The sequence below is a fragment of the Cavia porcellus genome, unplaced genomic scaffold, assembly GCF_034190915.1.
Source record: "Cavia porcellus strain 051 isolate PalLab524CR breed Dunkin Hartley unplaced genomic scaffold, mCavPor4.1 scaffold_5, whole genome shotgun sequence".
NCBI lineage: Eukaryota > Metazoa > Chordata > Mammalia > Rodentia > Caviidae > Cavia > Cavia porcellus.
The window spans coordinates 94,403,893-94,416,301 of NW_026947488.1; the positions used below are offsets into that span (position 1 = coordinate 94,403,893).

At 48.2% G+C, this 12,409-nt stretch overlaps 1 protein-coding gene across 6 annotated transcripts; it reads right to left on the reverse strand.

The window, feature by feature from the left end:
* Abraxas1 (abraxas 1, BRCA1 A complex subunit) lies at positions 1-12,024 on the reverse strand. Of its 6 annotated transcripts, none has more exons than XM_063249346.1 (9): positions 11,892-12,024; positions 10,425-10,515; positions 8,671-8,707; positions 6,227-6,293; positions 4,603-4,796; positions 3,566-3,673; positions 3,149-3,233; positions 1,487-1,601; positions 1-644 (listed from the first exon to the last, which is right to left on the reverse strand). In XM_063249346.1, exons 1-9 carry the CDS (start codon positions 11,976-11,978, stop codon positions 208-210), a joined length of 1,221 nt encoding a protein of 406 aa, XP_063105416.1. In that variant the 5' UTR covers positions 11,979-12,024; the 3' UTR covers positions 1-207. The 6 variants fall into 6 exon arrangements, with proteins under 6 accessions (XP_063105416.1, XP_063105415.1, XP_063105418.1 ...); XM_063249345.1 differs by having other exon boundaries at positions 3,566-3,685; XM_063249348.1 differs by lacking the exon at positions 11,892-12,024 and adding an exon at positions 11,634-11,653 and having other exon boundaries at positions 3,566-3,685.
* Between the last annotated feature and the right edge of the window lie 385 nt (positions 12,025-12,409).

Here is a 12,409-nt window from a genome sequence, read left to right on the forward strand (position 1 = left end):
TATGTTTAAAAGTCCTTTATGGAACAGGTTCAGTGGAACTTACTTAGGAATTATTGTAAGCAGGCAACCAAGGTAACAACCAGTACCGTACCAGATAGCACATGGGCAGCTGAACGTAGCCAAAGCAAGTGGGCTTTGCTGTGGCTTCCTGAGAGTGGCTGAGCTTCACCCCTTCCACAGTCAACACTTTCACTCTGGTCACCAGGGTTAAAAGGTGGGGGATTCTGGATATTTGTCAGCACCCTGCGTTCTTTCCCTCTCGTCCTCTGTTTCTGGGCTGCTTGTTGCAGATGCCTTTTCTCCGTTACTGCTCTCAGTACCTGTCTCACACAGCTTGTTTCTTGGCTCCGCCAGCCGCAGCTTTTTCTGCTGCTGTTGGTCTTCCAGGCCTGCAGCTCTGCGCTTAGGCGCCTGCGCGGCGGTCCTGGTGGGGCTGGCTTCTGGGGAGTGAGCATACTCCACCATCAAGGTCAGCTTGTCTGCCACGTCGACAGTGTGTGAGGCATCACATCTGCTTTCAGAAATCTTTCTGGTTTTCAAAGAGATCACACAAGAATGGAGAGATTCACAATCTGGAAAGAAGGTCTGTAAAGCTTGGCAAAGAAAAACATTCTCCTGAGGGTCCTTTTGGACATTCTGCTCACCTGGAGGAAACAAAGCCATAGTTCAGTGTATGTGTTCCAAAGCTTCTATAATCAGCTATTTGTCAACACAAAGATTTCAGCAACAAAACTGCCCAAAATATGAACAACATGCATAAACCCCAATTCCTATTTCTGTGCCACAATTTCTCTTTCTTTCCCTCTTTCTTTCTCGACTGTCGGGAGTGAACTCAGGGCGTTCGCACTTAGCTGCATGTCTAGCCCTTTTTATCTTTATTCTTGAGAAAGGGGCTTGCTAAAATCACCAACCAAGTTGCCCAGGCTGGACTTCACTCAGGATCCTCCTGCCTAAGCCTAACATGAGTCCTAAAATTGTGTGTGCGCACCACACCCAGTTCACATGCTACACTATTCTACAAGAAAGTCACATTTAAGTTATGCATTAATAATACATCTACTACAGAACCGTGTTCTTTGTTCAGTGAGACTAGCCAATATTAATAAAACGACTTTTTTGGGAAGGAAACAAATTCAGATTGGCCTTGAATTCACTATGTAGCTCAGGCTGGCCTCAACTCACAGCAATCCTGCCTCAACCTCCCAAATGCTGGGGTTACAGGCATGCACCATCAAGCCCAGCTACAATGACTTTTAACCCCAAGGTGGACAAACTTACTGGTTAGTAGAGTTGGCTCTTCTATAACTTTTGTTTGTTTGTGTGTGACAGCATTTCACTATGAAGACCAGGCTAGCCTCAACTCAGAGTAATCTTCCTGCCTCTGCCTCCTGAGTGCTGGGATGTCAGGTGTGCACCGCCATGCTCGGCTCTTCACAATTTAGATCAGCAAAGGAAGCATGGAGAGTAGAGTGAGCTCTTTACTTACGTGCTGCTTCAATCTGTGCTTGCTGCCTTTGTTTAATTTCTTGTTTTAACCTGTTTACATCCTTCATTAGCTTCTCTACTTCTCGTTCACTTCCTTCCACCTTTTCACATACATCCTGCAAGATAATCCAAGGGCACAGATAAAAACCCCAAATTTTGCACTAAAAGTTTAGATTCCCAAATAAGATAAAATTCTCAGTGCTATATCCTGTGAACTACTTGCCTTTCATTTTAGTGTGCTATTTCTAGAGGACCTCAATGCTTTTCAGATATTTAACTTCTCATTTCTACACAGCAGTTAGTTAATTCCTTGATAAGAAATAAGACATTTAACCGGGTGTGGTGATGCACACCTGTAATCCCAGCACTTGGGAGGCGGAGGTAGGAGGATTGCTGCAAATTTGAGGCCAGCCAGGGCTCCATAGTGAGATCAAAGCCTGGATTTCATAGTGAGACCATGTCACAAAAAACCAAAAGCAAGGGCTGGGGATTTAGCTCAGTGGCATAAGTGCCTGCCCTGCAAGCAGTCAGTCGCGAGTTCGATTCCCGGTACCGATAAAAACGAAAAAGACAAAAAAAAAAAAAAAAAAAAACAACACAAAAAAACCCCAAAACCAAACAAAAAAAATGCATCACAGTGGAGCAGGAGCAGTAGCTCAAGAGGCCCACAGACTGGCGACTACCGTTGACAGTAGAATATGCTGGATTTTTTTTTTTTTTTTTTTTTTTTTTTGGACAGTACTGGCACAGAACCCAGGATGTGGATCACAGTGATCCACATCTGCAGTCCTGTTTTTGAATTCTGAGACAGAGGCTTTTAATTCTCTCAAGTGGCCCTGCTGAGCTCAGACTTGGGATCCTCGTGCTTCAGCTTCCTGGGCACTGGGACAGCAGGTTGGGCACACTGGCACCATGTGCAGAAATGCAGAGAGGTGAATGGCAGGTGTTCTCAGCACAGTGGCAGCCTCGCTCAGTTCCCTCAGGCTGGCCCACTCGCCCTCCGCTGCGTGTCCTACTCCCTCTCTGTCTTTCACAGCCCCACCAGCCTCTTGAGCTCCTGACCCCACCCTGGTGGGCCTCCTGATGGGACCGGACCTCGCACGGAGGCCACTGTGATACCTGGGCAGCTGCCAAGCACCTGGTGCCCTCCTCGCCCGCAGAGGAGTCTGCGTCTGCCCAGTGCCGGGTGCTATGTCTTGGCCAGCGAAGCCAAGTTCACGCTGCTCAGGAGTCTTAAGATTTAAGAGTCTGTGCGTTCCTGCCGGCCTTCTTGCCTTTTCCTCTTGCCACAAGAACGTGACCGAAGCTGGGCTTGGTGGCGCATGCCTGTAACCCCAGCACTTGGGAGGCTGAGGCTGGAGGATCACCACATTTGGAGGCCAGCCTGGGCTACATAGCAAGACACTGTCTCAAAATGAAAAACAAAAATGTGCTCCAGATAAGCATTGCTCTTCAGCCCAAATCCTGGAACGCAGGTAACACTGGAAAATGGCAAAGCCACAGCCTGATCTGTGGGCAGATTAGAGCTTTGCCCTGAGCCCCAAGAGAGTTTTCTTCGGCAGTTCAAGGAGTACGCCACAGACCTGACAAATAAGAGTGAGCCTCAAAGACCTTATCATGATCAGTGTGATACAGTGACCTTCAATGCTCAGTGTAAACTCACCTTCAACTCTTCCTGTAGACAAGCATACATCTCATTTATCTTATGTACCTCCTTTAAAGATCCATCTTCTTTAAAAAATTCAGAGCTGTAAAACACAATTTCCTCAGCTAAATGTCCAGAATTTAGAGTAAGAGGGTGCTAATGGTGGTGTGTCCTGTCATCCTAGAACTCAGGATGCTGAGGCAGGAGGATCACTGTGAGTTCAAGACCAGCCTAGACTACAAAGTGAGTTTGAGGCGAACCTGAACTGCATAGCAAGACCCTGTCTTAAAGAACCAAGAAATAAAAACAAACCAGTTTAGTTTGCTTAACGTATTCATCATTTTTCCTTTTTTTTTTTTTTTTTTCTGCATGTGGAACAAGACAGTTCCCAAACACAAGAGCACACACAGTGGAAAAGCAGCTGGTCAGCCTTACCTGTGTGTTCTCACTGCCTTGCTAAAGCCCAGGGACGCACAGGAGCCTGATGTAGTTTTATAGCCCAGCTGCTCAGACATGCCCAGGTTGGCCACTACTAAAGGGATCCTGTGAAAAAGTCTGAAGTCAAATGTGTAAGTATAGCTTTTTAAATAAAGAGCACATCATATAACAGAATACATTCCCCACGATTTAAAAAAAAAAAAAATCCTTACTAGTTACAAGGTAAAATTTAGCGACATGAAGCAACTTGCTTTTAAAAATTGTGAAATGTAGCCAGGCATGGTGGCACACGCCTATAATTCTAGCACTAGTGAGGCTAAGGCAGGATGATCACTGTGAGCTCGAGGCCAGCCTGAACTACACAGCAAACCCTGTCTGAAAAAGTCCAAAAAAAAAAAAGTGAAATGTACACAGTAGAAAATTGTATGAAAGAATACTTTCACTAACTGATTGAGTATATATACATTTAAGATACTCTAGCTACCTGGGAGGTTGAGGCAGGACAGCACAGCTTCATGTCAGGTCAGTATGGGCACACAGTGAGACTCCCATTTGAGGGCAGATGGTCTAGCATGCAGGCAGCCCTGGGTTTGCTCCCCAGCATCATTCCCAAAAAAATGGCACAAACATTCTTGTTGAATATCCTAGCCCAAAAACTTGAAACCCAAAATCTGAAGCCTTATGAGTGCCATCACAACTATTAACCTTCACTGGTCCCATCAAACTGTTGTTCACTGGCGATCCCAGCTACCTGGGAGGCTGAAACAGGAGGATCACAATACAAGACCAGTCTGGGCAGCTCAGCCTGGAAAATGAAACCAGGGCTGGGGCTGCTGCTCAGTGGGAAGGCCTTGGGTTCTGGCTCTAGGACAGGGTACAAGCCATCACCCCACATGGGCTTCAAGCCTCCTGTCTGGTTCCTGCTGGCACTCATAGTTAACAGATGGAAGATCAACCTCAGGGACCCTGAGAAAGCCATGAGGGCAGCCAATGTCCTGTAAAGTCTAGGTGTACCAGCACTGGACAGAACTCACCCTCTCTGTGGCTTGTACAAGGCGTGTTCCAGCCGGTGCGTGGAGCAGCTTTCCGTCACTACACTTGGCGTCAGCAGGAGAAACACGAGCTCCTGACTTGAGAGGCGCCTCTGTAGGTTTCTGTGCAGCAGCCTCTCTCTAAATGTCATGATTTGATCTGTGTGACGGCGGAACTTGTACCAACCTACCACATTCTGAGACACAGAAACAAAGAAAGAAGAGCACCTCAGTGCTCATAGTTCCGCAGCTCATAGTTAGCTTTCTTAATCAGCTGGCTTTCTCCATAGCAAGATCTGGGCAAAGACTACACTGAGTGACCAGCCTTACAAGGTCAGCAAACTGACTGCCGCTTAGGCTGCTTTTATCCAGTTGGAAGGCGACAGTTTTGACACAAAGATTTCAAGGAGAAAAATAACTTATGCTGGTGTCTTAGGGCATTTGCTACCCTGACACCTTCATTTTTAGTGGAAATTTACATGAAAAAATACCAGTGCCATCACCCCTGGGAACAAGTTCATTTCCTGCATGCGTATTCGGTCTGTTAAATGAGCTAGGCGGCTCCCTGCAGCTTTTACCTGAAATTTAATGGAATGATCACCATCCACCCAGGGAGCTGGCTTCAGTGTTGGTAAGATTACATGGCAGGGTTTTGGTAAATGTGACACTATGTTATGAGCATTACAAAATCATTTTAAACTGTAAAAACCCATTTAATGGGAACATAGTTATAAATAATGACTTTGATTCAGAGGAGTTATATATTTATAGCATTCAGCAACTCAATTTTATGTTTGCACATTTAAACTGAAGAAATTGGGGCTGGGGATTTAGCTCAGTGGCACAGGGCCTGCCTGGCAAGTGTGAGGTCCTGAGTTCAATTCCCACTACCAAAAAAAATAAATAACTGAAGAAATTAAAATTGCTTCTGTGCTTTTAAAAATTAAGGCATCTTTACAGGTACATTTTTTAAGTAGCCAAATATAACTGTGAAGAACTCCAAGCATTTTCAATGAATTCTGGAAAATAAAATAAATTTTGGAAAATAACACTTCTTTTATTAAATCTGATTTTCAGATCAGATACAAAAGTTTTAGGAGAAAAGTGGTACTCTGAAAAACCTGATTTTGGGGTTAGGAAAATCCATCTGGAGTATTCACTCACTTTTGGCCAAGTCCCCGCTGTCCTGTGAGAGCTGCTGCTCAGTGCTGGGCAGGAAACTTGCCCTGCCAACTGCTCTGTAAAAGCCCTGGCCACCCAGAGTGCTGGCCTGTAGTCCCCACTGCAGGGAGGCCGGCTGGGGTCCGCAAGCCCAGGAGCTCAAACCCCACCTGAGCAACGCCAGACACCCCGTATCACACAAAGGGAGTAAGTCTGGGTGAATCCTGCTGGCCAGGCTGTGGGGCAGGCACCTCATCAAGGCGCCAGGGAAGGAGGGAAGATGAAGGCTCTCCGCGCCTGCCTTTGTTTCCTCTAGCACACTCCCTGAACGGTGAGAGCAAGCCGTCTCTTTTCTGCTTTATGGTCCAGCATGAAGACAATCACTGCCTAAAAGTTCTGTCAAGTACAGTTCTTAGAAGTTGAAAATAACGGATATAAAACCAACAAAAAGTAAATCAGGAGATACCTTTTCAACCCTTGAAAGTATTTTCTTCAATGCGTGCTCATTGACTTCACCTGAAGAGTTATAAAAGCTAAAAAAGTTAAAATTAAAGACATTTCAAATGAGCTAGAAATCTGAATGGTTTTAGTAGCATATTAATTTCAGTTACTCCTGATGCAGACTACCAACCAAAATCCACACCTACCTGTCTGTACATAAAATCCTAACCAGCAGACAAAGTTCACAAATTAACAGACTCAAAATCACAGAGACAGGAAGTCCCTGAGCAAGGGAAAGGAGAAGTGGAGAAATCTCAAGAGCCAAGTTGGGTACTGTGTGTTTTCAGCCTAAAAGGAAACATTAAACTATCCATCCGTACAGCACTCAAGTTTCCCTAAAAGGCCCACTCACCACCGTTCAGCTTGCTCATGACTGCTCTGTACAACACTGAGGCACAAATGAGTGCATGATCATGGGAGCACGTGAACAAGAGGACAAACGTGCTAGGGTAGGGCTAGAGGAGGGTGTCCTGGGTAGGCCAGAGAAGGGCAGGTTTTGGTTGAGCTTTGGTGGTCTTTCTTCTGCCACTGAAATGTCTACTATATACAAAGATTCAGAAGAAAAGACTCTAACCTGAGGCACTTCCAGCTTTCCCTTCTACAGCAGAGATACCAAAATTTTTTCTTTATTTTTAGTGTCAAGATCAATAATACCTATTTCTATTGTTTGTTGGCTTTTTAGTCTCGCTGTGTAGTTCAGGCTGGCCTAGAACTCACTATGTAGCTCGGGCTGGCCTTGAATTCGCAGCAGTCCTCCTGCCTCAGCCTCCTGAGTGCTGGGATTATAGGCATGTGCCACCATACCTGGCCTTCCACTTTTATGGTGAAATATTATTCAAACAATATTCATCACAAAGGGCTTTCGTGGTATTTTGTGTAAACTGAAAACATTCAGGTATGTAAAACTGAAAAGAATCCTAGTAGTGTTTTTAATTGTAAAATTTACAAGGACTTACATGAAAACATTTTTAATAGGAAAGCAAACAAAACAAAGTGACAGCGTGCAAAGAAGGAAGATTTCAAGTTGGTCAAAGGGATCTTCCATTAATCCTCTCCTGTCAGTGTGAAAGCCACACCACAGCTTCCTGCTGTCTCCCCAGCACCTGCAGGCCAGAGCCGCATGCACGCGGGGCTTCAGGGAGGGCAGGGTGCAACTTCTATACAGAAATAAGCACACAGTGCAGAGTTCCTAACTTCACATACATTTTGTTTTGGTTTTTAAGACAAGGTCTCATTCTGTTGCCCAGGCTGGCCTTGGACTCAGTGACCCTCCTGCCTCAGCCTCAAGAGTGCTGGGGTTACAGGTATGCCCACTGTGACCCACAAGTTGATTTTCAGTGACTTAGTTCTGAACTTTGGTGGGCTGTCTCCCAGGTACCTCCCCCTCCATCCCTAAGGTACATGAAACAGGGTGTCCAGGGGGTAAGTGTGAGAGGTGGTGATCGCTACAGAGCAAGAAACTCCCCCGTAACGGTGAGACCAAGCATTTGGACCTTTGCTAGGTGTGTGCTTCCTACCGTGTGCACTTCCTCTGGTTTTGTTAACTACCTTTCAAAACCTTTTTTTTGAGACAGGGTCTTGCTCTGCAGTCCCTGTGCCTTGAACTCACTGTATAGCCCAGGCTGGCCTCAAACTCTCAACAATCTTCCTGCTTCTGCCTCAGCCTCCTGAGTGTTGAGATTATAGGCTTGTGATGCCATGCCTGACCCAAAAAATGCAGTTTTAGATTCAGGGCCACATGAAAACAGTTCACTGCGGTCTACTTTGCCATCTCTGTATTAAGATTAAGGCACAAAACTGTGTGAAAACACAACCTTTCTGTCTGCTGTGTCCCCAGCACGCCCCTCTGCGCTTAGCCACGTGCCCACCAGCTCTGAGGCGGGTGAGAGAAGGACTGCAGTGGTGCTCTGTGTGGTTTCCTCTGTAAAGCTCCTGGGCCCCTGTCTACGTGTACATTACACCTCTGTCCGCAAATACAGCCCATTAGGGCTCACAGTCCTTTTTTTTGGTACTAGGGATCAAACTCATTCTAACCCTCCGTGAGACTGACAGCATAAGCCTGCACCGAGAAGAGTACCAGGAGAGGTCTAGGAAGACAGCCGGTTAGCAGAGGAGAACGCCAAAAAGCGGGTGAAGCAACAGCTGCTGGAAAGGCAATCAGGGTGGGAGGAGGGGCTGTGCTGACCTCTAGGAACGCCTCACCGGGTTCACAGGACACAGGCAGGTGCCTGTGGGATGAGCACTTGTCCTCAGCGTTGGTGGCACTAGCTAAAGGGCCGGCCCTGCAGACAGCGGCCCAAGGCGTCTTTCCATGTACAGCTGATAACTGAGGTGCTGGGTAAGCCTCAAACCCTCCCACTTACAGGGATCACGCCGGGTAACTGACCTGCTCTCACTATGGCTACTCACCTGAAAAGCCGGTGGCATGGAATGTATTTCTGAATGTCTGGAAAAGGAGAAGTTGTATATATGAGTTATTTAGTTTTAGTTAGTCAATGAGTGACCATCTGAATAGCATACTGAGCATTCTTCATGCCCAAAAGTACTTCACTATGGATTATCTCACTTATTCTGCATATTGAACCCACGAGACACATGCTCTTGGCCTCTGCATGGTCTCCCCATAGTGGTTGGGGAGCCGGGGTTCAACTTGGGAGTCCTGCTCAGGGCCACAGGCTCCATGACCACTAAACAGGAAATCATATCCGCCTCAAAAAGGGAAGTCCAAACTGCTGTGTGTACATTGAGCCTGAAAAACAATAAGTTCTAAATTTACCCAGCTGATAAAATTAAGGCATATCTGGTAAAGGGAATCTCTTTCGTTATCCCAAGTAGTTGTTACAAAAAGTTTTTCTTGGTGTTAGCTTTCAATCAAAGAAAACAAAACAAAAACTCTATCATCTTAAAAGGGAATTTTTTTTTAAAGAGAAAAAAACAATGATATAAAATTCAAAACAAGATAGTAGGAGAGTAACAACAGTTAACATTGTGTATTGTTATCTTCAAAGTCATTGCTCATATGACTAGACATAGGCATGAAAATTGATCAGACAATATAAGCACAAACTTTTCTTTTTCAATGAACTACTGGAAATTAGTATATCTTAATATATATATATATATATATATATATATTTCAAAATGGGAGTTTTTAATCTTCTTCATGGCAATATTGCAGCTAAAGAGGAACAGGGAACGTTCTCTTCTTCTTCAGACATTTTTCTTCTGGCAAATCTATGTGTTACCCTTAGATCAATCCTAACTGCAAAAACACCAGACAGTCTGTACCTGCTAACTGGTGAAATCCACTCTAGCGCACAGACATGACAAGACAGTGTGAAAATGACAGAAACCCCATGATTCAAAGCAAGATGTAATCTGCCCATCTTGTACCTTAACCCATCCGCCATCCATGCTGAAGTAATCTAACATTTTAGATTACTGGGGCAGGGGATATAGCTCAGTGGCACAGCACCTGCCTGGCAAGTGCAAGGTCGTGAGGCTGCTTTCCCGTATCAATAAATAAGAGAGTAAATAATTGGACCAAAGAAAGTTTAGCAGTGTACCTAGCATAAGACAGTAACTCCAGAATGTTCGCTTAGCTGGGTGTGGTGGTGCACATGTACAATCCTTGCCCTCAAGAGGCAGAAGCTTTTAAAAAAAGGATCACCCTGAACTGGAGGGCAGATGGCTGCACTGCACTGGTGATCCTGTCTTACAAAACAAAGAAAAACAAAAGTTACCACTGTCTGTTTGTTTGGGGACCGGGAATGGAACACAGGACCTTGCACTAGCCAGGCAGCTGTTGTGCTGCTGAGCGAAACCCCTGGTCCTAGCACTGGTTTTCGTTTTTTAAGACAGGACATCCCTGTGTAGCCCAGGCTGGCCTCAAACTCACAGCAAACCTTACAGCCTCGGCCTCCAAGAGGGCAAGGATTACAGGTGTGTGCCTGCTGTGCCTGGCCAAAATTAGCATACCTTTAACAATTTAAAAACAATAATATCTGTGATTCGGGGCTGGGGATTTAGCTCAGCGGCATAAGCACCTGCCTTGCAAGCAGGCGGTCGTGAGTTCGATCCCCGGTACCGATAAAAAAAAAAAAAAAAAAAAATCTGTGATTCTCAGCTTTTACCAGAGCTGGACACAGAAACAGGCGCCTTACCAATTGTGTAAACGACTTCCACATCGTCCATCTGGGAGTCGGTGATGCTGTTCTTGGCCTCGCCTCTCACTTCGCCGAGAAGAAACCCTTCCTGTGGACAGAGAAGTCGCGTATGGAACGTGCAGGGCACCTGACCATGCATGGCGGAGGGCGGCGCACTGCAGTTGTAGCTTGGGAAGGGGCTGAGCAACGCGGCCCACACGGGGGGGGGGGGGCGGCACTGCGGCCGTTGACCACGGAAGGCTGGGGCCGGGGCCGGGGCCTGGAGGGCTGGGGCTGCACGCTGGGCTGGAAGTTCCGCCAGGAGCCCGCTCTTCGAACTGAAAACTGCAAACCATGGGTCTGCAGCTCGGAGTTCGTTTTCTGAGCCTGCGTGGACAATGCCTCACCCAACGCGGCCACATCGCTGCATTTTGGAGAACCATTTGTCCTGGGCGTGCATTTGAAGAGCCAGGGTGCCTGATGAAATCTTACCCTCTTGAATGTTACTACAGCATGCCACCTCCCTACTCCAGGAGCTGACCACAGGACTCCTCCCACAGGGCCCTGCGTTCCTTCTCGGCCTGGCCGGGGGCCAGCGGCCTGGGCACCCGCAAAGCAGCGCCTTCCATCCACAACTGCACGCAGCTCGCCCCAGACAAGCGCCTTGGTCAGTCTGATTTTCCTTCTGTATCTGCTCTTTGCTAGATGATAGCATGTAAGGTTATTGGAAACAGTATACACAGCTGGGCATGATGTCGTACAGCTGTCAGCCCAGCATTGAGGAGGCTGAGGCAGGAGGATAGAAATGAATTCAAGGCCAGCCTGAACTAGAGTGAGACCTTGTCTCAAAAAAGAAAAACACTGACAAAAAAAAAAAAAAGGTATACACAAAACATACCGATTACAACCTCTCAGGATCTGTTAAAAAGCGACTTGGGGGAACACACAACATGTATGTACTGGTTTTGGGGGCAGAGTCTCGCTGGCCTTTCCGCAACGTGTAGCCCAGTTTAGCCTCAACCTGGAGGCGATCCTCTTGCCTCAGCCTCCCAATGCTGCGCTCACACGCGCAGGCCATGCGTTTTGTTGTCTAAAAGCCCCTGGACATGTCTTGACCTGGGGCCTCCCTGGGTCGGCGAGGCTGGGTGCACGTGAGGCTCTGCGGTGCCCCCAGCCTTGACGCCTTCCCCATTCCCAGGCTGACAGCGGCGCTGCGCCCTTGCACACCTTGGTACCCCGCCCCTGAGGCTGTGACCCCAGACGAAGGGACCAACGCGCGCGGCAGCGGCCCCTGGAACCCGCCCGGGAGTCTCTGGCCCGGGAAGCGGCGCGGGCGGGCTCTTCACGCCCCGGCTGCGCACGCGCGGCCTGGCCGGCCCGCCCCTCGGAGCGGAGGCCTGCGCACGGCTACTGCAGCAGCCGGAAAGCCTGGTCGGCCGCGAGCCCGGACGGGCAGTGGCCAGGCGGGGAGGCGACGCCGCTCACCGTGTCGGCGTCGGTGTTGAGGTGCTGGAAGGACAGCGCGCCCAGCACGAAGCCCGACAGCGCAGCCGCCGTGCGCTCTCCCGCCATGGTGCCTGGACCTCGCGGGGCGGGGAGGGGCGGGGCCGAGGGCGGGGCGGGCGGGACCGGGCGGGGCCTGCGCCGTTCGGCTGCGCGGGTGGAGCGTGCGCGCCCTCTGCCGGCGAGGCGGCGGCGGGGTGGCTGTGCGCGATCTCCTCACTGAGCTCTGCCTGTGTGGTGGTGACCATGTCATCGTGTGCCCCTCCCACGGAGCCTCGTGGGACCTAAGCAGTGTCCACGGGGTCTCTGACACACAGACACACACCCAGCGCTGGGGTTTGAACCCAAGATCTTTGCAAGGAGGGGGCTGGGTTGAATGGAACCTCTGGTAGATTCTAGGGAATCTCCACACTGATTTCCACAGTGGTTGCACCAGTTTACACTCCCACCAGCAGTGGAGAAGGGTTCCTTTTTCCCAAAGACCCTTCAGCATTTGTTAC